The sequence below is a fragment of the Gymnoscopelus microlampas genome, assembly GCF_963454915.1.
Source record: "Gymnoscopelus microlampas genome assembly, chromosome: 2".
Classification (NCBI taxonomy): Eukaryota; Metazoa; Chordata; class Actinopteri; order Myctophiformes; family Myctophidae; genus Gymnoscopelus; species Gymnoscopelus microlampas.
Window position 1 is genome coordinate 7,228,089 of NC_139939.1, and position 27,800 is coordinate 7,255,888.

A 27,800-nucleotide genomic window follows, 5' to 3' on the forward strand; every position below is an offset into this window, starting at 1 on the left:
AGAAATTATTTTGGAAAATCATTGAATTACCTCCTAATTCATTCATTTATTATTATAATTATTATATTGTTGTTGTTTTTTTGGTGGGGGGGGGGTGTTTTGTAATAATAATTAAAAACAAAATTTAGGAAACAAAAAATAAAGGAACATTTACTCATGACCCATAAAAATGGGTCCCGACCTTACAGTCTATGGTCCCGACCCAGTCTTTGGGAAACAGTGCCCTAGCCTCTTGTGGGCTTGTTTTCCTAGACGTGGTTGCTTATTTCTCTCACAGAATCTGGCAACACAACACAGTATGTGCACCGTCTAAATAGGTCGTTTCCGGTCGCCTATGAAGATGTAGTGAGTACTAGTGACAACACAACGTTTTGAGAGCAAAGTTTACATTAACCTGCTTCATTTCAGCAGGTAATTATTGATCATACTGTTATTATACTTATACTCTTCCTTTCACATGCAGACATGATGTAGTTTACCTTCGACTGGAGTAAATAAACGGGAGATCTCTTTAAAGGCTGGGTGACATTATTTTGTTTATAAAGCTATCGAAGGGATTAGCCATGGATCACACAACGGTTTTCTGTCACGACCGTCATGATGAACTTCAACCTGTTGTTTGCACTTTCTCCCTTTTTGGCTTTTTATAAAGTACTTGCCCCATGGCAACGGATGTAACAATTGTGTACGGGCCCTCAGAAGTACCCGTATATTCCGTATTGTTCAATAAAAAGCATTTTAAGCCGACTGGTGGCCATTTTGCCATAGAGTTGTAATATATGAGAGTGCAATACACCTCCCAACCGATAGGGTCGCGTACTTTAAAGCATACGGAGAGAAAACTGAAAAATGGCCACCGATCTGATCAAAATGATTTTTATTGATCAATACGGAACATCCGGGTACTTCTGAGGGCCCGTACATATTTTTTTTACATCCGTGGCCATGAGGTCAGCACTTTATATTTGACATCTGAACGTTTATGTAGATGTACGGGCCATAAAGGGAGAAAGTGCAAACACCAGGTTGAAGTTCATCCATGAACTGTCATGATACGACAGTCATGTTTCAGGGCTAGGCTGCGCCCATCGTGACTTTGTAACATCAGACACCAGAAGAGTGGGCACCTAAACATTCAATTGTGGGCACTGGGCACCTCTTACAAAATGCAAATAAATAAATAAATAAAGAATATGGAAAACTGTAAGGAATAATGTAAAGTAGGCTACACATGATTTGAACATGCATTGGTGCATCATTATTATCAGACCTAAATTTAATCATCAACTTTAGCCTTGGATAAAGACTAGATGACATCACAGATGTATTTTATGGATTTTGACATTTCCATATTATAGATACGAAAGTCTAACTCGATAAAATACATCTATGATAGTCTTGATCCAAGGCTACAGATCAAACTTCTTGTGTATGCCACAATGGCTGTCACTGGATAGCCACAGTTTTGTAGCAATTGTAGAAATATTAGGCCTTAACCGATTAAGACCGGGAAGGCATCTGTGTCATTTTAAGATTTCTTTGGCTATTCAAAAAATGCAGATCTACAAGCTCATAACGCAGCACTCGGTGCCGCGCTATGAGCTTGTAGATCTGCATTTTTTTTTATTTTTTTTTTTAATACATTTGTAACTCAAATCTTTGCTTCTGGGGGACTCTACAAAAGTCTTCTAAATCTTGCTATATGTTACTATAATATCAGTGGTTCTCAAACTTTTTTCATGTCAAGGACCCCCAAAATTATTGTCCACAGACCCAGATCTACAAGCTCATTGCGCGGCACTCAGTGCCGCGCTATGAGCTTGTAGATCTGCTATTTTTGAATAGCCAAAGAAGACGGGTTAAGTGTCAAATGTTCAACTCATGTATACTTAACATGAGCGTTATCATCGTCATTACTGTATCATCATGCACGTTACAACAGTGGTTCTTAAAGAGGGGTCTGCAGAGACCCCACTTTTCAAAACTGAAACATCTGCATGATAAGCCATTATCATTCAGGCGTCCTGCTTAATTGGAATGACTTGCAAAACGATTGAAAATAAAATGACCTACTTAATATCTATGGAACAAAATAATCGTTATTTTAAACTGACTTTCTGGTCGGACTTGTTTTTTTTAATGGATGTGTGGTCACTGTAAGCCTACTGTCTTCACACTGGGTCACGGCTTGTAGTAATCTGATATTTTTGGCGTCCAGCACCATCGTACGAGGGGTCATAAATTAAGCCAGGTTTATACTTTGTTGTATGTCTGACATTTTATTCTGGTGATAGAAAAAGCCTCATAACCTTATCGCATATAAACTGATTTGTGTGTCAGTGCAGTGGTTCTTTGGCTGCTGAATTAGAGGAATAATACTGAATTATTGATGTTTCAGAGTACACTACAGTTCAATGGGAACCGACCAGATGTCTGCTGTGGACCCTGAGGTTCCGTCTGACGCAGTGGGCAGGCGGGTGTCCTGTGATGGAGAACGCGCCACGGTTCAGTTTGTGGGAACCGTCCCTCCAACTAAAGGTGAGACAGCTAAAACATAGCATTGTCTGATGTCTTGCCCTGCCAAGCAAAAGTGCAGTAACTACGGAAAAAAAAATCACTGAGCACAGCTGTTCTTGAGGTAATTGTTTACCCCCAAAATCACGAAGGCTAATTTGACCTTTTGGATACACAAATAAGTTGGTGTGTCCAAAAACGTAGTTATTGCACTTTGGCTTGGCAACCCATTTTAGATTTTAGCTATATATATATATATGTAGCACATTATTTTATACTTTGGCTATTCAAAAGTAGCAGATCTACAAGCTCATAGTGCATCACTTCGTGCCACGCTATGAGCTTGTAGATCTGCTATTTTTTATTTTTGAATATACGTATTTTTAAAGCGGACATTTTTAACTCAAATCTTTGCTTCTGGGGGTCTCTGGAACAAAATATTTTCAGATGGGGGTCCACGGCCAAATATATATAATTTATTGGTATTTGACATGAAAAAGTTTGAGCACCACTAGGTATTTCAGAAAACTGTTAGGATTTAACAGACATTTTTAGAATCGGCCTCAGGTCTGAATGAGTTAATGCCTAATTCACTGGTTCTCAACCACCAAGGGTCCAAATGGACCCTTACGGGCCTCTAACTCTGGCCTCATTTGGGCCCAAATGGACCCAAATGAACCAATGAGACGAATATCTCTTTAATTCCCTACTAAGAATTTTGAACAGGGCTAATGTTGAGTCCAAATCCAAAAGGATACATACAGTATACTGTAGCACCTTCTACTCCACACAGCCAAACTGCATATGACAGCTGAAACAGAGCAGTATTTAGCAAGTTGTTTGACTTGCCAGTAATGTTCAGACCACTCCTGGTAGGTTCATATACATGGCCCAGACTAGCCTACATCCAATGTTTCTTATAATTGTAACCATTAAGACCTGAGGCCGATCCTACAAATGCTGTCTAAAAATGTTCTCAAACTTCAACAAATTGATATATATATATATATGGCCACGGGCCCCCATCTGGAATTTTTTTGTGCCAGGGACCCTGTGTTAAAAAAAAACAAAATTATTCAACATTTTTCAAACACTAAAGATTTTTCAAAAATGTTCAAAAATAGCAGATATACAAGCTCGCAGCGTGGCACGAAGTGACGTGCTGTGAGCTTGTATATCTGCTATTTTTTTGAATAGCCAAAAAAATCTAAAATGACACCGATGCTTTCCCGCTTTTAATGCGTTAAATAACGGTTGGTACTTTGAATGTTTACCTTGGAAAGCCTGGTCCACGCATAGATAAAAAAAACACAGCCTACTACTTACTTGTGACTGGTGTCATTGTTGTTGTATTGGGGATGCTAATCACTAGTATAATTAAACCATTCTGTCTTTATTGTGATGTTACTCTTCTGTACCTATACTGTACTTCTATGCCCTGTATCTGTAACGTTTACCGTTGTGCTGTCTCTGGTGCCTGAATTTCCCCCGTACCAAATGAAGTACCAAATTGTACCTGCTTTGATGGTGAATTTCAAGACATATCCTCACCAATAGCAGCATTTGTATACAAAATGTTCAAGAGTGTTCAGCAAAATCTACACAGGCTAACTTTCCCTGGAATCAAAGTCTGTAATTAATCCATCAGAAATGGGCACTTCAGCTTGTGTGTTAGTTATCGATATCCACACACACACACACACACACACGCACACACACGCACACACAGTTGATGTATGAGGGCAGTGTGGTGTGGAGCATTATAGCAGTTTATTGATATGGTGAATGGTGTTCGCGTGTTGGAGAATGTAAAATTGACACTGTTTTATTTGATTTGTTGTTGTGTTTTCAAAGGGCTTTGGCTGGGTGTGGAGTGGGACAACCCTGAACGAGGCAAACACGATGGAACCCATGAAGGAGTTCAGTACTTTACATGCAGGTACACGCTCTAATCATTACAATGTAAACTACATTATTAACTCGGGAGTTAAATGAGTCAATTCAAGTCAACTGTGTTTATATTGTATATCACATTTCATACGACAAACATAGAATGTGCTTCAAAATAAAAAACAGAAAATGCCAAAGGTCATCGATGACACAAAATACATAATAATTACATAATTGATTAGAATAAAGTAACAATACAATAATAAGATAACTGCACACTTCAAACCTAGCTAAAAGCTTGTGGAATTAGGTTTTTTGTCTGCTTTAAAAAAAAAGACACGGCTGTAGCAGACCTTAGCTTCTGATTTATTTTGGTTTTAGAGAGGAGACTTTTATCTGATGATCTAAGCCTTACAACACCAGATTATGGATCTGGTCGGTGCGTATGGTTAAACAATCAATTAATTATTTGTTAAAACAAAACATATTTTCCCTCTTTTTTTGTTTGTTCTTAAATGGTTAAAGCTCTATATTCTGATAGTAATCATTACTATAGAGTGTTTGTTCAGTAGCAGAGGTCTCCCCACCCATCTCTTCAGCTCTTTAATAAACAGAAAATACATTTTCTGGTGGGTTACACATTTGCAGCCAATCAGGAGAGAGTACCCATTTATCAGCTTTTTTCACAAATCACACATGTTTTGTGCTCATTCTTTGTGACATCACTTCCAATTGCACTTGTTTAATCTGTATCCAGTATGAGTTTTCTCTCCTGATTGGATACAATTGGTATCCTGACCTGAAACTATATTTTCTATTTAATAAAGAGCCGGAGGGACATGGAGACTCATGTTACTTAACAAACACTATAGCATCGACAATCAGAATATAGAGCTATTTATATAGCACTTTTTAACGAAAAAAATATCACTTGCCCTACCTTAAGTTAAAACTCTGACAGCAGCATTCTGAACAAGCTGGTGTTAATGTTTTACACCTGCTTTGTCAGTCCAGCAAAGAGTGCATTACAATAATCTAGTCTAGTAGAAATACAAGCATGAACCAGTGTGCTGCGGTCATGATAATATGTCTCCTCCCATCTGACACACCAAGGCATCCTAATGGCGGCTCGTTCATCCGTCCGAAGAAGGCCAGCTTCGGGGTGGACTACGTGACGGCCGTCAGGGAACTGTCCTTTAGCGCCAGCCTGGACGACGTCCCCGAGGAGGACATGGATGAGGAGATCAGGTACAGTAGATATAAGGAGAGGAGATCAGGTACAGAAGAGAAGATCAGTTTGATAAAAGATCGCGCTGTTCTCTATCACCCGAGTGACCACTTTCACTTTCTACTCACCCGGATCCGGAAATAACGGCATCCGAAGATTTCCGCCTTTGTAAACACTCCCGGTATCAGTGTGCGTCGCCCGGAGAAAAATCGATAAGACTCTCGTAGAGATAAAGGATTTCAAAATCGATAAAATACATCTACGAGAGCCTTTATCTAAGGCTACTTAAGACCTGGAGCGCATCTGTGTCACTTTAGGTTTCTTTGGCTATTCAAAAATAGCAGATCTACAAGCTCATAGCGCGGCACCAAGTCCCGCGCTATGAGCTTGTAGATCTGCTATTTTTGAAAAATCTTGGAAGAAAAATGTTTAGATTGTTTTCAAAAAACTGTCAGGATTTAGAAAACATTGTTAAGAATCGCCTCAGGTCTTAAAGGGTTAAATACTTAATAACTGAAACTGCTCATTTTACATTGTTAACCAGTAATTTAAGGCTGTACTGGATTGTTAGGGCAGGCTGGGTGGTTGTTGTGGCTGTTCTGGCAAAGATAGTTTTTTTTTTCCCAATGTGATCAGGGCAAGAAGGTTGTGTCACACTGTTGTAGAGTAATATGCTTAATTGCTCATATAGATCATCAGTGACAGTAACTTTTGTATTAATATTGTTCATGTTTGTGGAGTTCTTTTTTTTCAGTATAACCCTCGATTCATAGTGTTAATTTAAAATTAGATATTCCTCTAAATCTGGGTAGAAATGTAAAAAAAAAAAAGACATCATCCGGCCGGCGCCAGCAATAGGTGCCCTTTTGAAATTCCAGCCCCTGCCTCTCCAAATCCCTCTGCACGTCTCTGCGAGAGATGGTATATTCACATGCTGCTACAAGAGAAGGGGCCATCGCGGTTTGATTGTTTTTTCTCTGGGCGACGTACACTGATACCGGGTGTGTTTACAAACGACGTCTGACAAGCGATCATAACTCTAGTTTGCCTTCCAGTGGGATGAATCTGCCAGCTGGAATTGTCAGACCAGCACAATGACTTACATGTTTCTTTCCTGTGTTGCAGCTTCAAAGTGTCCAGATTAAAGAGTCTTCAGGTGGTGTCTTTGAGGATGAAGGACGTTTCTGGTTCTTCTGACTCTGGAGACGACATCAGGACAGTCACACCCGGTAAACCTTTATTAACAGTCCTACAATGTGTTCGTTTTCTCTAAAGACGCAGAGAAATCAAACAGGAAATAAGGAAACAAATCTAAAGTAGTAACCACATTAAACCTTGGCATCCCTATTTTGTGCATGTCATTATAGGCGAACATTTGCAACAAATGCTCAAGATGTTTCAAATCGTTTTAAATATCTTCAAAAATACTTTAGCAGATCTACAAGCTCACAACGCATCGCAACGAAACGCGCTGTTGATTAATATGGATTTCATTATATTATGATTCATTATTTATAGAATGTGTTCATAATTACAGTAAATGGTGCATTCATATAGCATTTTTATCCAAAGCCCTTTACATTCACACGCGCATTCATACACCGATGGCGGAGGAAACCATGCAAGGCACCAACCTGCTCATCGGGAGCAATTTGGGGTTCAGCGTCTTGCTCAAGGACACTGCGACACTGACTCTGGGGGAGCCCGGGATCGAACTGGGAACCTTGCGGTTGCCAGTCCGGCCGCTCTTCTTCCCGGGCCACTCTACCCCTGAGCCACTGCAGCCCCAGCATCACAGTGGATACTGTATTGTAATGTGCAGGATGCAGTGTTGCCAGATTTTGTGAGAGAAACAAGCGGACACGTCTACGAATACAAGCCCAAAATAATCGACTAGGCGGCGTGATCACACACACAGGGGGTCCTTTGTGTGATTGGCTATTTTAAAGATCTACAAGCTTGTAGATCGGCTATTTTCAAAAAATCTTGAAAAGAAATTGAAATACTCCCCAAACAAATCTTGTTTGGGGAGTCCCTGCCACAAAATATTTTCAGGGGGGGAAATGTTTGAGAACCACTCGTTTAAACCGCCATAAGGACCACAATGGAAACAAGCCCCCTTAGACTGTACTACATGTACTGTTAATAAGCATGTTAATAAAGTATTCGATCAATCAGTCAATTAGGAGGCAAGCCCAAAAAGCAACCAAACTTTAGAAACAAGCCCTCAAAAAAACTGCATCCTGCAACTACATTACCAATACTATAAGTGGCTTTATGGGAAAACAAGCCCAAAGTCACTTATAACAAGGGTGCCTGGCAACACTGGCACGATGTTGTATTAGTATTATGTGTAAGCAGTGACAGAGGGGGGAGAGATGGGCGGGTCAGTACTTGATGAAGTGTTGACCATCTTATCTTCTCGCCAGATGTTCGCTCTCTGGACCTGGGCGCTTCCCTGCTGAGCAGCTGGGATGATGTGGCAAACATCACCCAACACATGGAGCATCTGCAACAGCTACTGCTCTGGTACAGCTGTGTGTGTGTGTGTGTGTGTGTGTGTGTGTGTGTGTGTGTGTGTGTGTGTGTGTGTGTGTGTGTGTGTGTGTGTGTGTGTGTGTGTGTGTGTGTGTGTGTGTGTGTGTGTGTGTGTGTGTGTGTGTGTCTGTGTGTGTGTGTGTGTGTTGCAGCCCTTTTGTTTTCTTTAAGGCAGGGGTGGGCAACTTTGATGATGGAGAGGGCCACTATATTTCCACACTCACTGCAGAGGGCCACATTGCATAATACTGTTGGGCTTATCTCTGTATTTTAACTTTTATCGTAAATGAAGCTCAAAGCTCAAAACGCGTCTCATTGCGGCGCGTTTTGAGCTTGTAGATCTGCTATTTTTTTATTGGCATCCTGAAAAATTACATTTTGATTTAATTTCAAATGCATTTATTTATACTTATGTTAACTTAAATACAAATACATTGGACATAAAAAAAGACAATAGAAGTTTAATACTAGTCATTAAGCTACTAATATAGACTGAAGTAATTAAAGCGGGTCATGTTTGGAATTGTGACAGCTGAAATCAATAATATATGAGTATTCCGATATCAACCTGCGGGCCCCGCCAGTGAAGGTGGGGGCCGCATGTGGCCCCCGGGCCGCCAGTTGCCCATGTATGATTTAAAGAATAGGCGTGTTACCTCTTGGTCTTTTATTCTGTGGACAAAGTTTTAGACAGACAACATCAGACACCCCAAAGGGAAACCATTGGAGCTGTGCAGAAAGAAACGAGGACTAAATGATCAAATGAACTAGAAAGGCAGATCAAATGATTGTTGTGTTGCTCAACTTGTCCTGTGGTTTCTCTTCAGTGACAACAGACTGCGTCTGCCCTCTGAACCCCTGGCTCTACTGCAGGCATTCTCCAGTCTCAAGATCGTCTCCCTGCAGAACTGCGCCCTCACCTGGCCACAGGTACACATTGTTTAGTCACCGGCTTTGAATGCTATCAATGCATTGAATGGGACATTATCACGTTTTATCAGACCATTGAATGGGCGAGTAGGCGACATACTGACCTAACCGAGATTTATCAGACCATTCATTGGGCGTAATCAAGAGATACTGACCTACTCGGAGGCGGAGCAGTCCCCACAACATGATTTACAATTCTGTGCCTATCGGTACAGAACTCGGACGGCACGGAGACTCGCGGAGTAGGCTCAAGCACGGCAACTTGCTCGCATTAGCTCGCTCTGTGGTGCTTCACGTGGCTCCAGTTCGCTTGAGACTGCACGCACGTCATGGTCTAAAACTGAAATTTTACTTTTCATCTCCGTCGGCGAGGTCAGTATGTCCTGATAACACCCAATGAATGGTCTGATAAATCGCGGGAGGTCAGTATGTCGCCTACTTGGCCCATTCAATGGTCTGATAAAACGTGCTAATATCCCATTCAATGCAATAGCATCCGAATGGGGCGGTTTAGTCAAACCCAAGGTTGCAAATCAGGCAAAAACCTTGTATCTTTCACCACATTCCAACTTTTTATGTTATTTTTTTTGTAAATGAATGCCCTTCTATGTCGTACAACAGTGTTGCGCAAAAGTAGTGAAAGTATTTTTGAAGCCGAAGTATAAAATAGGGTTAAAGGGGTTAAGCTGACTTTGCCTGACCCTTATGCCATATTATCAAACTTTGCTGAGGACCCCATGGAACCACACTTTGAGAACCACTGATGTAGTAATCTCTCTACATCCTATAGTCTTTCAAAAAATACTTTTGTAATTGTTTCTCATCTTTTCTCTTCTCCGCTGGGTGCAGCTCCTGCAGTGCGCCCCCATGTGGCCTCAAGTGGAAGAGCTTTACGTCAAAAACAACAACATCACACAGCTGCAGAGGTGACGCCCATCAACACATGTGTCTGTCCCTTCTGATTTGAAAAGAAAAGAAAGCCGTTCGGTCTTCAAGGTTCACTTTAAGGGGATATTTCACTTTCAAAAAACATTTGGGTAATTTTATCGTCTACTCAGGCTTTTGTGAACCCCCAGACAGTTTTTAAGTTGCTTGATTCAGTATTTAGATATTTGTTAGATTCATCAAAAACACTGTCCTTGGTACTAGTGACTCATCCTGCCCTCCTATTACGTGAGGGGCTGTTTTTTCCCCGATTACTTTTTTCATTTATTTTATTACATTTCTTTATTGCATTACATTTTTTTCATTTTCCAGAAAATATATAAAAAATAAATGAAAAAAGTAATTGAAAAAAACACGGTCTCCTCACGTATTAAGGGGGGCGCATGCTACCATTTTCGGTGGTCACCTTATCACCGCGGTGGTGATAGAGAGAGCTCTCTCTATCACGGTGACCACCTCATTTGGTAGCATGCGTGGGCCTTTAGAAGGACAATATCAGTCACCAGAACCAAGGACGTGTTTCTGATGAATCTAACATGGTTAAAATGGAGTTTGAAGTTACAATGGCTTTGTATAGGAAGGGGGCGTGTCTGATAAAATGAATTTCAAATATCTAAATACTGAATCAAGCAACTTAAAAACTGTCCGGGGTGCTCCCAAAAGCCTGAGCAGACGATAAAATGACCCAATTTACTTTTTTAAAGTGAAATATACCTTTAAGTTTATTTAGTTTCCCATTGGAGAAAGTCTTATTGGAGTCAGAGACTAAGAACTGAAGTACAGAAACACAAAGAACAACATATAAAAAACAGAGCATAACGCTCTGGTGGCGCAGTGGTAAAGTACCTGCCCACCACCGCGGAGGTTGTGGGTTCGAATCCACTTCTGGTGCATTTGGCTTTGTCGGGCGTCCATACGAACACAATTGGCCCATGTTCAGGGGGGAGGGAAGCCGGTTGGGGAGGGTGATATCACTGCACCTAATCCTATGGGCTGGGGGTGGCACCTGTCAGCAGGGAGTGTTGAGCGGGAGGAGTAGGACTCTACGTCCTCCCTGTGGGGGCTCCTCACTGGCGGTGAGTCAGTAGGATACAACAGCATTGACAACACACAGAAATGTGTGTGGGGAGGAATCAGGAAAAAGGGGTAAAAAGCACAAAATAAAAGAAAAAAGAGTGACACATGTGCGAACACCAAACAAGTGAGATCACGACATTCATCACAGTTATCTATACTTATTGCCTTACAGCCTCTCTGTCCATAGAAATTGTGCAAAAACGTAATACCTATACAATACTACACAATTCAATACAAATTCAAAGACCTATGACAATACATTCAATAGAACAACTTTACATGCCACTGCAACTATTTCAGAGCCTTCTGTTCTGTCTGAGCTCAGATGAGAGCCCATTAATCAATTCAATTGACAGAGGGACAAAGGAATAGTTATACCTTGTCTTCCTTCCATAACTTGAAGCTGCTGTGTGTTTTGTAAAGGCCGGTGGGTGTCCTGGAGTCTCTGAGGCTGTTGGATCTGTCCTACAACCAGCTGGCTGAGGACAGCATGCTGCTGAGTCTGTCTCACCTGCCCAGGTACTGTGAAAACCACTGTCAAACTTGTTCATGTCAAGGACCCCCAAATTGATATGTATCATTCGGCTGCGGGTCCCACCTGAAAAGATTTTTTGCCAGGGACCCCTGTAAAGTTTTTTTTTTTTTTGGGGCTTTTTTACCTTTATTTAAAAAAATGGGGAGAGAGATGGGGGGGGGCGACACGCAGCAAACGTCGTCGGGAACGGGAGTCGAACTCGCGACACGCTGTCAGGCTGGCATTGCAGCCTAGGGTGCCCGGACCATCACGCTACGGCCCAGGCCGGTTAAACTGATTTTTTTTTTTTTTAAACTCTTTATTTTCAGAAGTTTTATCAAACGGTACATAAAATCAAATAGTACAAAAAACAACAGAAAAACAGCAGTAAAAATAAAACATACAGGTAAAAAACAAAAACAAAACAGGAACAAATAAGTAAATAAATAATAAAATAATAGAGGTCATGGGACATTTGGTACTAGTAATAATAGATTGACTGAGACATGTTGACAATATTTAAGATCAAATACAAAGTACAATATACCACAGGGAGGATACAAACATCATCAAGGATCTGGCTCGCTATCTAAATAGTCCAGCCACTTTCCCCATCTTTTTTCACCCAGCTCCTTTTGGAGCCTCAAAGAGTAGGTCATCTGCTCTAAGAGATGCAATTGTCTCACAGTACTGATAAATAGCCCCATAGTAGGGCAGTTTTTCTGCAACCAGTTCTTTGTAATAGCTTTTTTGCTTGCTGCAAGTAGAATCTTAAACAAGTAAGAGTCATTCTGACTTAGTCCATCCGGGGTTTGTCCAAGATACAAAGATTCAAATGTAGTATTAACACTGAAACCTAGAATCTCTGAGATAAGTGTTGCTACCTCCTCCCAGAAAGGTTGAATTGCAGGACAAGACCAAAATATATGTGCATGGTCAACCATAGTATCTCCACATTCCCTCCAGCAGTCTAGCTGGTTTCCAGTTTGTTTGGATTTCTGTTTGGGGGTGATAAAGAAGCGGATTTGGTTTTTCCAGCAAAAGTCTCTCCAGGTCAAGGAGTTAGTAGTCGTTGATTGTGTTTCCCATGAGTCCGACCACACTTCATCACTTATGTCAATGCCAAGTTCTTTTTCCCATCGTTGTTTCACATATATCGTAGAGTCCTTATTCAATGACATAATTCCATTGTATAGTTTACTTATAATACCTCTATTACTACCTGAGTTATAAGCATCAACAAATACAGTTATTATAGTTGGTGTGATCCCCGGATTGGATCTTTTTATTTTTTTCCCGAAAAAATCCCTTAACTGTAGATATCTGAAAAAGTCATGCTTAGCCAGCCCATATGTCTTACTCATATTTTCAAAACTGTCAATATCCCCTTTTTTAATCATTGTACATATGGAGGTGATACCAAGACAAACCCATTGTCTATATCTGCCGTCCAGTAATGCTGGTACGAAGGCAGGATCATATGCTGGCCAGCTTAATAGCTTAGCCTCCTTCTGGAGTTGGAAACGTTTAATCACTTCTAACCATATTTTAAATGAAAAATTTACCCATTGGCTCACTGTCTGAAACATCCCTTTCTCTCCCTCAGTGCAACCTAGTAATGACTGTATTGGTTTATCCATTAAGGATAGCTCTATGCTTTTCCATTTAGCAATATAGGTCGGGTTACACCAATATACAAGGGGCCTCAGCTGTGCTGACAAATAATAATCCCTTAAAGAAGGGAGGGACATGCCTCCTCTCGTCCGGGGTAGCTGTAGGGTAGAAAATTTCACCCGTGGCCTTTTCTTGTCCCAGATAAAACGTGAAATATGTTTATTCCATTCTCTGAATTGTTTCAAGGGTATTTCTACTGGTAGTGACAAGAAAAGGTATAGTAATCTGGGTAAGATTACCATTTTGACAGCTCTTATTCTACCTCCCAGGTCAAGAGGAAGCATGCTCCATCTACTGAGATCATCATACATTTTCCTAGTTGCACCTCCATAGTTGACATCAAACAGTTGTGACAGATCCTTGGGCAGATTTATACCCAAATATTTGATATGGGGTAAATACCAATTAAAGTTGTATTTTGTGATGCATTCTTGCGTAGGGGTATAATTTAGTGTCAATACCTGAGTTTTATGTACGTTGAGCACATAACCTGAGTAAAACCCATATGTTTCCAACATTTCCATCAGTACAGGAAGCCCAGAACCTGGGTCCATGATTGTGACCAATACATCGTCCGCGTAAAGGCCTATCGTATATTCCTCTCCCCCAATGGAGATGCCCTTCAATCGGGTCTCTTGTCTTATTGCTTGAGCTAGGGGCTCTATGAAAAAAATAAAGAGGGAGGGGCTACTTGGGCATCCCTGTCTGCACCCACGTTTCAGGGCTATAGGGTCAGATAGGCTACCATTTATTTTAATTCTTGCAGTGGGAGAAGAGTAGAGTGTTTGGATACGTTGTATAAAACCTTCACAGAAACCAAATCTATGCATTACCAAATAAAGGAATTCCCAACCTACTGAGTCAAAAGCGGCCTTAGCATCTAGGCTGAGGACAATAGCACTAGTTTTTTCATAATTAATCCGTTCAATAACATGTAGAGCCCGTCGTACATTATCCTGAGTCTGTCTATTTCTTATGAATCCGGTTTGATCCTCATCAATCAGCCACGGCATTATACTTTCCATTCTTTTCGTTAAGATGGAGGCATATAGCTTATAATCCGTGTTTAAAACACTTATGGGTCTATAGTTCCCACACTCCAACCTGTCCTTCCCTTCTTTGTGAATCACAGAGATGAATGCTTCATTCCAGGACGGTGGTAGAATTCTATCTTTTAACACGTAGTTGAAGCACTTCTCCAGCAGAGGGAGTAATTGTACCCTCATAGATTTATACCATTCACTAGGAAAACCATCTGTCCCAGGTGATTTATTAGAATTCTGGCCAGAGATGGCATTATCTATTTCCTCTTGTGTTATTGGAGAAATTAGCTCTTTGTTCATTTCTGTGCCAATTGTGGGGAGGTCTAATGATTCCAAAAAATCAACAATAGTACGTTCATCTGCCCGATCTGGTTGAGAGTATAATTTTTTAAAATATGTTTCAAATGCTTTCTGTATGCCATCCATATTGCTAGTGATCTTATTTGTAATTGGGTCTCTAATTTTATATATAGTGTTTTCAGCTTGTTGCTTTTTAAGCCTCCAAGCTAGCAGTCTTGCTGCTTTGGGGCCAGCCTCATAATACCTTTGTTTCATAAACCTTAAATTCTTTTCCACTTCTTCACTAAGTATCTTGTCTATTTCCTGTTTAACATTTCTGATTTGGTGGACTATGGAGGGCTCCTTGTTTTTAACATGTGTTTGTTCCAGCTCCCTCAATTTTTCCTGTAGGTTTGATAATTTGTGGGCTTTGATCTTTTTTATCATGGCTGTTTGGGCAATAATCTTTCCCCTTAGGACACATTTTGCACAGTCCCATAAAATACCTGGATTTACATCTCCTCCATCATTATCCTGTAGATATGTAGTTAAATCTGACTCCATTGTTTTTTTAAATGCTGTGTCGTTCAAAAGACTGGTATTCATTCTCCAAAGTGTTTTTCTCCTTCTACCATCCAAATGAAAGGTCAAATATACTCCCGAGTGATCGGAAAGATCCCTCTGGCCTACTTTACACTCCCTTATCCTGTGCAGGTCTCCATTATATATAAATATGTAATCCAGTCTAGTGTGCACAGAGTGCCTTGCACTGAAGAAGGTGTATCCTGGGGTCGATCCATGCATAGCTCGCCATACATCGATCAGCCCCAGGTCCACTAATGCCTTATTTATATGTTTTTCAATAGAAGTCCTCTTTCTTTTCTTATTTGTTGAGTCTGAGTTATGAAGAGTAGCATTTATATCACCTGCAAAAATGAGACTGCCATATGACTCTGATGCAATCAAATTAAATATTTTCCTGAAGAAGGGCATAGTACTACCAGGGGGGGCATAAACATTAAACAATGTGACCTCTTTTTGGTCTATTTTCCCCTTTAGTAAAACATATCTTCCCTCCTTATCAATTATTTTAGATATGAATTCAAATCGAATTGAGTTAGAAATCAATATAGCAACCCCTCTCTTTTTACCATTTTTATATGAGGAGAAGAAGGTATTCTTAAAGCCCATTTTTTTTATTTTTTCGTGTTCTGCATCAGATAGGTGTGTTTCTTGCCAAAAGGCAATATTAACCTTTTCCTTTTTTATTTTTGCTATCATTTTACTCCTCTTAATTGGGCTGTTTAACCCATTTACATTTAAAGAGAGTAGATTATAATGCTGAAAATGCATACATTTTTCGTTTCAAACCCTGTGTGCATAATGTATCCCAAATATTGAAAAAAGGGGAGAAAATACCATAACTCTCAGTATCACAACAACATCCCACATTTAAAAAAATATACACTGTACCATCCCAGACCTCGCAAAAAAAACAGAGACAAAAATATAGCAAAACATTCAAAAGGAAATAATTATAATACAAGGAATTTCCTAACACAAACGAAGGCGTCATAAAGCCTTCAATAGATGAGGGGGACTAACCACAAGGTGGGCCCCCGAAACTTGTGGCTTTCACAGTAGAAGGTATCAGCCTTTTTCAATGATTTTTAAACTTATTCAGAGGATACTGTCATTTATATGATTAACTATATCACCCACCGAGCTCCATGTAATCGAGAATAGGTCGCTCACACTATATCTGGCGTCGTCGCAGGTTCTGGCTGCTCTCGGATCCCGTGTCTGTCCGGCGGGCTCCGTCCGGTCACCGCGGGGCTTGCGGTCGGGGAGGCGACGATGCTTTCGTCGCGACTCGGCGAGCCTCCTCCCGGGGAGTCGCCGCCAGGCTCTATATACCTCCTGCGGTATTCACTCAGCCTCTCCTGGGCCCGCTGCTGCATCTGCCGTTGCTCGTCGCGTCGGTGTCCCGCTACCTCCCATGGGAGAAGCCGAGCCAACGCCGCCTCTGCCGTGCTTTTCTTCTTTTCAGCGATGATGATGGTACCTATTTCGAATCCCTTGCTGCGTAGGTCCCCTGCTGCATGTGTTGCGCTGTTGTATAACATGGTACCAGTGTCCAACTCAACTCGCATTCTGGTCATCGGGGTTTGAAAACGTATTTTCTTCAGGAGTAGGGCTTTTTTAACTGGAGCGTATTCTTGTCTCTTTTTCTGCACAGCTTCCGCGTAGTCGTGGTCAAAAAACACCCGTTTACCCTGGACACAGGGCTTCTTCTTCCAGGCAGTGTGGAGGATTTTCTCTTTCACCGTGAATTTAAGGAACCGGATCACCATGGAACGTGGTGGAGCGGTCGCTGGTGGTTTTGGTCCGACCCTGTGACATCGCTCGATTCCAAAGTCCTGGTTCTGACCCAAGCCCATATCACCCAATTCCGTCTTTATCATGTTTTCAATGAACGTGGTCGCAGAGTTGCCCTCCGCCCCCTCTGGAATGGAATAGACCCTGACGTTTTGACGCCTGGAATATCCCTCCATATACGACAATTTGTCTTCCAAAGCTTGTTGATCAGCAAGTAGTTGAATAAGGGCGTCCTTGACTCCAATATTCCACTCTTCCGTGTCTGCGACACGTTCTTCCATTTCCCCCACACTCCTCACTGCTTTGTCCAATCGGTCCGTCGAGTCCTGTATCTTCAGGTTCATTTCGGATTTAAATTCCTCCATTTGTTTTTTAATATCGTTGAGGAAGCATGTGCGAAATTCCGAGAGATCCTTTTTCAATTCGGCTTGTAGTGTAGCCAGTCCTGCAGTCATGACTTCGCTCACTACTTTTTGAAGCGACGCCACTGTGACCAGGCCAGGGCTCCCGTCCTCACCGCCGGCGCCGCCATCTTGTGTTGCCGTTGTTTTCACATTGTTTGCTCCGTCTTCGTTCACTGGTTCAGGAGCGGTATTTCTCAACTCGTAGCCTCCTTTTTTCACATGGGACTTTTCCCCGCTCATTATTCTTTCGGTTTGTATCACTCTGAATGTATGAAACTTCTTGAATTAAATGAAGTTATAGGCTGATACCGGAGCTCTGTTACTAAGCTGCCATCACGTGTAACGCCCGGTTAAACTGATTTTGATGTTATCATGTGACCCATACATATCACGCTGAAGCTTATTTAGACACATTATCAGATAAATAACGGCAATCAAGGTTCAAGGTTCATTTTATTTTGTCTCTCTCTTTTGTCTTGGAGTTAGAGCCCCACTGCATACATATAACATTCAACATATCAAAGAAAAGAATACAAAAAACAACAGTACAACAGTAAACACATAGACAAGATATAATGCACATATTCCCTTAACAAGGTGCGTCTAGACATTTCAAAGTCTTCTTTGTAGTCTTAGATTCAATGATTTAACAATAAACCATATAGCTGGATTTGAATAGATGACTTCATGTCTTCATTGTCTCCTTCTAGCCTGAAGTACTTGAACCTGTCCAACACTGGTCTGTCTGTCCTTCAGTTCACTGATGTCCCTCCTGGTAAAGTCCTTTTGTTGACTTTGTGTGTGTGTGTGTGTGTGTGTGTGTGTGTGTGTGTGTGTGTGTGTGTGTGTGTGTGTGTGTGTGTGTGTGTGTGTGTGTGTGTGTGTGTGTGTGTGTGTGCGCGCAAACATCTTTGACCTCCATTGTGCCACTTCTACTTTGTTAAAGCCGCAGTTCAACGAAATACTTTCTGTTGTTGTTTAGGTAGTAAAACAGCCATGTTCCCAGCGTTAAACACTCTGCTACTGAATCACAACAACATATCTGAGGTGAGACCCCATGTTACTGAACAAACACACTGTGATTACTATCACAATACAGAGCTTTAACTGTTTAACAAAAAATTGTTTTAACCAAAACATATCACTTACACACTACCTTTTTAAAGCTTCATATACATATATTAACATTGTGAACCTCTACTTTTACATACAGACAATATGTTTGGTCAACCACAGTAACACAGCTCCCTTTGTTTCCTCCAATCCTTTCCCCACACACACACACACACACACACACACACACACACACACACACACACACACACACACACACACACTCAATTATTCTACACACTCACACACAGTGGTGTGTGGCGAACGAACTGGAAAAGCTGCAGAGTTTGGTGCAGCTGTCGTTTCGATTCAACCCCCTGCTGAGCCGAGAGAGGAACCTGCAGACCGCAGATCTGCTGCTGGTAGCCAGACTCGGCCAGCTGACCACCCTCAACAACTCCCAGGTGTGTGTGTGTGTGTGTGTGTGTGTGTGTGTGTGCAAGGTTACATGTTTCATGTTGAGAGCAGTGCACTTTACAAGATATTAGCGCTGTCCAGCAGATCTCCATGTTTTTATGTTTTTTCCCCCACAAAAGTAGCAAAAATAGCAGATCTACAAAGTTATGGCCTTGTTTGCTTGTTGATTTCAGAATCAGAATCATCTTTATTGTCACATCACAGGTTTACAGGGTTAAATTCATAATCCTGGTGGTCTGGCCCTTGATACTACGGTAGGCTGCCTTGCCTGGCCACGGTTGTTGTAGGGGTTTGACCAGTTTATGACTGGAGTGCAGTGTTGATTTCATCGACTAAAACTATGACGAAAATGTTCGTCGACTACCTTTTTTCACTGACAAAAACTCAATAAAAACTAAGCTATGATGACTAAAACTATGACTAAACATACTGACAATTTTGTCAACAAATAAAAAGTGACTAAAATGTTAGTGAGGGACTAGTGGAGAAGAGACCCAGTAGAACTAAAAGACAAGTCATTTTATGTTTGGTTGCGCATGGGTGTTGCGCTCTGAAAATAGCCGATCTACAAGCTCACAACGACTCGTGCTGCGACGCACGTGTAAAACTGTAGGTTTAGTCGACTAAAACTAGACAAAAACTAAGACATTTCAGATTACTAAAATATGACTAAAACTAAATGGAATTTAATTCAAAAGACTGACTAAAACTAAATAAAGATTTGCTGTCAGAATCAACACTGCTGGGGTGGTGCCTGTCCTTGATGATGCGCTGAGCTTTGACTATGCACCTCTTCTTCCTCTTCACCGCTGTAGGTTTTTCTTTTCACAGGCGGTGCAGTTTCGTCCCAACAGTGTCAAGTTAGTTTCAACTACTTCTAAGTCAGTCTTATCTATTTCCAGTAAGTACCGCCTCCAATAGGTAGACTTCAAAGACTTGACAAGAGCAACCAGATTGATTGATTGATTGAAATATTTATTAGGCAAAAAGAATGTAAAACATCACAGTTCGGTCCGTCCAAAAAAGTCCTTGCGGACTTGTTTCCGTTGGGGTCCTTGGTATTTATTTAATATACATATCAACCTAGCATAGCATCCAAACAGTTTGAAATATCAACATAAAAATATACAGAGAAAAAATAACACTATGTACAAAAAAATCTGATCAGAGTGTCCACCCTGAGATAGGGAGGTCGGGGTTCAATTCTCGGCTGGGTCATACCAAAGACTGGTCCCTGCTTGGCACTCAGCATCACACTAAGGAAACAGGAGGCTGTGATTCCCTTGGCCAGGTTGAAAGTGGTCAAGTATGTCTGGGATTAAGACAGATTCAGAAGAAAAAATAAAGTGCCCATTTATTTTGCCGATGGGTTCCCAGATTGGTCTGTGACTGACTTACTTGACCTAATCCCTTTGCTCCTCTAGGGTGCATAGGCCGTTGACAAAATAATGTCCCCCATTTCACTTGGTTTTAGAGGTTATTTTGAGATCTCCCTTAGTTGAGCCCACTCTCTGACATTTCTTCTCCAGCTGTCCCAGGGGCCACCTTGTTTTCCTTTTCCCCGGGGGGTTCCAACCTGAATTTTTTTTTTCTTGTTTTTTTTTCTGTTTACTAAATAGCTGGAGAGACAGGGAGACCCCTGTTTCTGAACAAACACTCTATATAGTAATGATTAGAATATAGAGCTTTTATTGTTTTTACAGAAAACCTTTTTGTTTTAACCCCAAACATATCACCTTTTAACCACAACCTCTACCAGGCGAGTCATACACCCTCAGCTAATGTGTGTCCCTGTTCCCATGGCGACCGACAGATCACGCACGAGGACCGGAGGGGGGCGGAGCTGATGTACATTAAGATGTTTACGGAGGCGTGGCTTCAGGCCGGGGGTAACAGAGAAGCCGAGCAGAGCCGACCCAGCATGCAGTTCACCTCAGAGCATCCCCGATTCCACAGCCTCATACACAGTATGTTCTGCTTTGTTTATGTATTAATTAGAGCTAGACGGATATATTGATCGTTTTGGCCAACATACTCAGCCATTATTTGACTTTTTTGATGACATTGGTATCGTCAATTATGTAGCAGATGTTTCCTGATTTGTAACCACTTTCAACCTGGTGTACCTAAATTGGACATGTCGTTTTAGGTGAACAATTGTCTAACGTTTTAACACATTTTCAAAAATAGCCGATCTACAATCTATGTGTTACTGCAACCAGTGCAGGTTTTGTACCATTATAGTCAGGTAATGCAACCTCCTGTATTTCTACTGTTTGTCACGTGGTTTGTAATGAAAGTGTTTTAAGTAATTTAGCACAAGGTGTCGTTGCGACGCCTTGTGAGCTTGTAGATCGGCAATCTTAGAATTTTCTATTTTTGTGTTTTGTGTTTTAAATTGATTAGAATTAATTTGGCACATTTGTAATCAGTGATCCAGGACTAGGTGTCGAACCTAAAAATCTGGCATGGATCGGGCACATTTATTTATTTGTTAATGAATTAATTAATTTTACCTCACTGTACCCTCGATACCACAGCCTCATACACAGTAAGATCAACTTCACATGATCTATTTGTTTGTTTATGTAATTATTGAATTAATAATAAACCACAACAAAATGACCAGACCATGTGAATCTAAAAAGAAACATCCTATATCAGGTGACAGTTTTTCACATGCATAATACATATGATATTTCATATTAAGTTAGTATATTTAGTTGGTAGATGTGAGACAACGGTACTTCTGCCTATTGACATGGAGGGAACTGTGACATGACATATTTGAGGACAGAAAAATGATTCTGTTGTGTGCTTAGTTTTTTTTAACCAGTTATAATAAAGTTGTTTATTTTGTTCTCTTGTGTAAAGCGACCTTGAGTACCAAGAAAAGCACACTGTAAATTGGATGTATTATTAAACAGTGTTGGAGCATGGCGAATCCCTATTGGGACAGAGTTCCACATAATAATACCAATGTATTCAACGTATAAAGTGAATACGATGTTTGTCTCGTAGAGTACGGAGCCCCAGAGGAGAGTGAGCTCAAGAAGCAGCAGCCGTTCGCTCTGAAAAATCAGCTGTTGAGTGAGTCGACTTCTCCCTTCCTTACAAACCTACATGTTCATGCCAATGGTTCTCAAAAACCTTTGAATTTCAAGGACCCCCAGTTTGATATGCATCAGGCCACGGACCCCCATAACTCTGGGAGTGTACGAATGGAACCAAATGGACCATTTGGTTCCATTTGTACACTCTCAGAGTTACAGACCGGTAAGAGTCCATTTGGTTCCATTCGTACACTCTCAGAGTTAACAGACCAACAAGAGTCCCGCCCGGTCGCTTTGAATCCTCTTAACTATCAAACATTTAGCGGGGGAACCCCACGGAACCCCCTCAATGACCCCTGGGGGACCCCATACCCCCACTTTCAGAACCACTGCTTATGTTATTTGAGGCTACACTCTGTAATAGTCCAGGGGCCAGCACTGATATTTCCACAAATCGGTACCACTTAAGGTGACCGTAAATTGTTTGTATTTTTGTCTTCCTACATGTCTCTAGTTTATATATTGGTATGATAACCCTTCCAATCTTGTAGCTTAATGGCAGTTATCACTACCTACTGGCTAATGTATCCGGTAGGAGACACAAAGTAGAATCTTTGTGTCTCCTACACCCGGGCATCAAATTATTGCGACAAAAAACAAAATATATCCATGTATTCAAGGCTTCATGGGGTGTGCAATTGATAACTTCTCAGATTTTTGGTGTTTGCAAAAAGACTGCTTTCCATAAGCTTGTAAAAGTTTACCCTCCTTCGGTCTAAGGTGGTCATAGCTGAATGGGTAGAGAGTCCCCCTGGGAAACTTAAAGAGGAGTTCACCCAAAAAATGATTATTTTCTATCAATTGCACACCCCATGAAGCCTTGAATACATGGATATATTTTGTTTTTTGTCGCAATAATTTGATGCCCGGGTGTAGGAGACACAAAGATTCTACTTTGTGTCTCCTACCGGATACATTAGCCAGTAGGTAGTGATAACTGCCATTAAGCTACGAGATTGGCAGGGTTATCATACAAATATATAAACTAGAGACATGTAGGAAGACGAAAATACAAAAATTTTACGGTCACCAAAATGGTACCAAAATCTGGCCTGGCCCCTGGACTATAAGTTTTGTCTGTTTTCTCCCTCTTGTGGCGGAGAGAGGCAATTGCAACATTGTCCAGAGAACACTAAATCTAGTGTCCAATACAGTGTGCTTCAAATAACTTTATCGAAGCACTAGAGAGACCACCTCCAACCACTGCACATGTACTAGTTATACTGTATTAACATACTCAATAACAATACCAATTTAGTAAAAAAAAATGTATTTTATTACATAAAAAATATTGTGGCTGTTATTTAATGGATATTGGAACAAAATAATTAAACTGTATTTTAAGCCCAGTTCACACCAATGATGCACGATACATGCAACTAAATAAATCGCCGCGGTCTGAACTGACCAACTGACCGCGGAATATATATATATTTTTAAAGCGAACATTTGTAACTCAAATCTTTGCTTCTGGGGGGTCTCTTGAACAAAATATTTTACAAATGTTCGCTTAAAAATATATGTATTCAAAGATTTGCCAAACGATTTTTCTAAAATAGCAGATCTACATGCTCATAGCGTGGCACTGAGCTTGTATATCTGCTATGTTTTTAATAGCCAAAGAAATCTGAAAATGACACCGATGCGTTCCCGGCCTTAATGGGTTAAACACGACGTCTCAAACACAGATATAGAAACCTAGATACCTCATTGGCCTCTGCAGTTCATTGGAGCGACGTGCTTGGTATGGTGGCCGCCATATTTCTGAGGGGCACGGGCACTGGCCAATCACAGCGCGTTGACTACTGGCCAATCACAGCGCGTCTTTTCCAGGACTTGTCAGAATCTAGTTGTCCCGCCCCCACCTGCCTCTCATTGGCCTACTGAACGCCCCCTTCTGTGACATACGCGGAAATTTCCAGCTGCCCCCCAGAAGCGGAAGTGTGTCCGCCATACACACGCTTTAGAGCCAGAGGAGGCGTCTACCTTTATATGTCTATGGTCTCAAAGCTCATGTTCATGTTTCTCTCTGTCAGATATTACCTTTGTTTGTCCAGACGAAGCCGAACGAAAACCCATTGTCAAGAAACTCCCAGGTAAATCATATTCATTTTTATTGTTTAGTTGTTTTTACACATGAGGTTGGTACATTACACTGAAGAGCAGTATAGAAACATCTCTGTTATTTACAAATATTGGTACCGTACTTGATAAAACCCTGCATGGGCAAAACGTTGTTGTTTGGTTAAAATATTAAGACAGGAGGAGCAACCTATCGCGTGTGTACATTTCCTTTTCTTCTTACAAATATTGCCTCAGAAAATTAATGCAAACTAAGAAAGATCATATCATTTTAATAACCAGTGTCTTGTTTTATTCACTTGAACGCTTTCCCATCCAGACTCCATGATAGTTCAGAAAGTGAAGGGACTGTTGTACAGACTGCTGAAGGTCCCTGGAACGCAGATCCAACTGTCTTACACCAACTCAAAGGTACTGTATAAGCAGGCATAATAATAATAATAACCATATGTGTGTTAGATATTTGTTGAAAACATTTATTATGATAATTTGATGACCGGCAGCGGTTCCGGTAGGAGACACAAAGAGTCTCCTTTGTGTTTCCTACCGGAACCGCTGCCTACCGGTCCGCCGGTCATCAAATTATTGGCTTAGGAATTCGACAAAAAAACAAAAATATCCATGAGTTCAAGTCTCCATGGGGTGACTTATCAATAGATTCTTTAATTTTTTGGGTGAAATATCCCTTTAATGTCAGAACAGGGCAGCTAAAATGAAGCGGCAAAACCACTGCCACGGCTATGGGTTCCATCTTAGCGTTTCCTATGAATTGCATTTTGTAGGTGTTGGTATGCACTCTTTTTAGTTCTCATCATGTAGTGAGACATGCGTTTAATTTCGTCAAAAACTATATTTTTTGGGTGAACTATCCCTTTAATGTCAGAACAGGGCAGCTAAAATGAAGCAGCAAAACCACTGCCAGGGCTGTGGGTTCCATCTTAGCGTTTCCTATGAATTGCATTTTGTAGGTGTCGGTATCAAGGGGCAAGTCTTGGATATTTACGATGAGCCCAACACGGAAGCTTATGAATGGCCAGAGTGGCCAGAGGATAAGGGGTTTCTGCCCGACAACAGCGATTTAGAATGCCCAGCTCGTCCTGGTGCTCCTGGTTCCTGGTTCATTTTCAGTCTGTAGAAAGACCCCAGGGGGGTCCCCACATGATTTTTGGGGGGGTTTCCAGATTATGGCATCAAAAGTAATCAACAAACTAGGCTTATATTATAAAAACTGGTCAAACCTTGACCAAATTGTCAAATTATATGAGAAAGAGGCAAAATCTGTGAAAATCTACAAGCTCACAACGGCTCGCGTTGCGAGGCGTTGTGAGCTTGTAGATCGGCTTGTAGATCGGCTATTATTATCTGTCGAGACATCTAAATCAAATGCCTCAACTACTACATTCTCCAAGTGCTTGTCAGGGTGGGGGGTACCCAGTTCAAATGTGATTATTTTGGGGGGTCCCCAGTTCAAATATGCTTATTTATTTTGGGGGGTCCCCAGTTCAAATACAATTATTTTGGGGGGTCACGGGCTGAAAAGGTTGAGAACCACCGCTATAAAGAACGGTTTAGTTTAACGGTTGTTCCTGTTTGTTGTCTCAGATCGAGGGCACAGAGATTGAGATTGACAACGACCTGAAGTCTCTGCAGTTCTACTCCATTGAAGATGGCGACACGGTGTTGGTGCGCTGGGCCTGAACGCACCACTGGTCAAAGACGTACAGTGTATGTGCTTTTTAGCAGACTGTTAACCACATGAACCCCTAGTGTCCCCTACCCTGAGGGCCAACATTCAGCCAAAATTGTCACTCTCTACAAGCTCACAATGCATCGCATATTTTCAGGCGAAGATAGTTAGCACATTCCCTGCCATGGACAGAGATCTTTTTTTGTTTTTATTCCACAAGAGGGCGCAACATAGGAATGATCCATCGAAGGAATCGACAGATGTGACGTCATCCCAAAAAACGTCACTTACGTCCGCTCCAATGATAGGATTTGGAGAAAAACACTTCTAGCTCTGATAGTTGTTTTTTAGTTGTGAAAACCAGCCATTTTCAACGGGCGATCGCTCCAAAATGGCCGATCGCGGTAAAAATGTTGTTCCACTGGATAGACGGGACCCTCCCCCACCTCCCGGACACTTTTCGTTTACATCCGCATGCATGTCGTGGCTGGCTTCTGCGTCTTTTCAAAGATCGTCAAAACAAGGTGAAAAACGCTGGCAGCAGCAAAATAATTAATTAATTAATTAAATACCTGGCAGTGAATGTGTTAAAAAAATGAGGGGGCCTAGAATAGAGTTCAGAAGTGGGTTGCGCACGTACAGTTTGTCGCTGGTGCTGGACACAGAGTAACAGTTCAAAAGAATGAATGTCCACACAACAGCATTGCTCCTAAAAGTGTTGTTCCTTTTTACTTTAACCCATTAAGACCTGTGTCATTTTTATATTTGAGCTAAAAAAGCATTATTTTACACTTTGGCTATTCAAAAATAGCAGATATACAAGCTCATTGCGCGGCACCGAGTGCCGCGCTATGAGCTTGTAGATTTGCTATTTTTTTGTATAGTGAAAATGTGTGCAAATCTTTGAATATATATATTTTTAAAGCGAACATTTTTAACTCTAATCTTTGCTTCTGGGGGGTCCCTGGAACAACATATTTTGAGATGGGGGTCCGCGGCCAAATTCATATCGTTTTGGGGGTCTTTGACATGAAAAGGTTTGAGAACCACTGACATAGCAACAGAAGTTTTTTCAAAAACTGTTCGGATTTAGAAGACATTTTGTAGAATCGAAACCTCAGGTCTTAATGGGTTAAAACACAGGAAAGTGGTACGGGGTGGTACAACGTTTCGGCCACACATGGCCCTTCATCAGGTGAAGACCTGATGAAGGGCCATGTGGGGCTTAGAATAGAGCCCCGGGGGACTCCGATCAACTATTGGCACTTTTCGATTACGACGTGAGAGAACGACGTGCCACGTCTCGAAACTTATTTCACAGGTTCTGGATTTGTTTCCATTGATAATATCACAATGTAACACTTGAATTCAAAATCTAGGTTAACCGCTTCAACCCTATAGCTTATTTGTCAAAATGTGTCAACATTTTGTTATTTATTTTGTTAATAGCAGATCTGCAAGCTCACAATGCATTGTGATACAACTGTTGGGTTGTGAGCTTGTAGTTGGGGTATTGTTGCTATTTTCCGTACAAAGACGTACATCCCCCCCCCCCACCCCCCTCAGTTTATTTATTCAACAACATAAACTCCCTTTAAACTCACATAACACGCTTCTGCTGCTTAACTCTTATCTTGCTGTTGGAATAGCTTGAGTCTCCTCTGGTTTTAACATTTTCACAGGAAAAACTGTGATTTTATTTCTTTGCTCTTTTTTTTTGTGGGGGGGAGGGGTCTTCGTATAAGCCCACTTTCAGTTGCATACCTTTCCTGCACATTTCTAATACTTTTTGTAATTATTTGTATCTGTATACTTCATTTTGTGTGCAAATAATAAACCTTCAGCTCTGTTGAGGCAATAAGCCAGTCCAGTGTGTCATCGTCCAGGTCAATTAAACCAGTGGTTCAGTCTCTGAATGCTACATACATACAGTACTTGCATACATACTGTACGTACGTACATGCATACATATC

The 27,800-nt window shown here is 41.2% G+C and overlaps 1 protein-coding gene across 3 annotated transcripts; it reads left to right on the forward strand.

The window, feature by feature from the left end:
* Window positions 1-312: 312 nt before the first annotated feature.
* On the forward strand, window positions 313-27,693 carry tbce (tubulin folding cofactor E). Of its 3 annotated transcripts, XR_014601906.1 has the most exons (18): window positions 313-411; window positions 2,399-2,538; window positions 4,369-4,453; window positions 5,518-5,652; window positions 6,758-6,861; window positions 8,062-8,161; window positions 8,998-9,100; window positions 9,950-10,026; window positions 11,546-11,641; window positions 18,126-18,190; window positions 18,398-18,462; window positions 18,780-18,932; window positions 20,759-20,912; window positions 21,967-22,035; window positions 24,095-24,154; window positions 24,460-24,551; window positions 25,743-26,547; window positions 26,949-27,693. XR_014601906.1 is itself a non-coding variant. In XM_084073544.1 (17 exons), the coding sequence occupies exons 2-17, from the start codon at window positions 2,415-2,417 to the stop codon at window positions 25,836-25,838; spliced, it is 1,578 nt and encodes a 525-aa protein (XP_083929670.1). In that variant the 5' UTR covers window positions 313-411; window positions 2,399-2,414; the 3' UTR covers window positions 25,839-27,693. The 3 variants fall into 3 exon arrangements, 2 of the variants coding, with proteins under 2 accessions (XP_083929670.1, XP_083929671.1); XM_084073544.1 differs by having other exon boundaries at window positions 25,743-27,693; XM_084073545.1 differs by having other exon boundaries at window positions 330-411; window positions 2,411-2,538; window positions 25,743-27,693.
* The last annotated feature ends 107 nt before the right edge of the window (window positions 27,694-27,800 follow it).

What these genes read in the sequence shown, in the direction of transcription:
- tbce (XM_084073544.1), top strand. Translation starts at nt 2,415, where the DNA reads ATGGGAACCGACCAGATGTCTGCTGTGGACCCTGAGGTTCCGTCTGAC. An exon ending in CCACCCTCAACAACTCCCAG is followed by an intron (nt 18,933 to 20,758) that starts GTGTGTGTGTGT and finishes GGCGACCGACAG; the next exon opens with ATCACGCACGAGGACCGGAG. An exon ending in ATTCCACAGCCTCATACACA is followed by an intron (nt 20,913 to 21,966) that starts GTATGTTCTGCT and finishes TTTGTCTCGTAG; the next exon opens with AGTACGGAGCCCCAGAGGAG.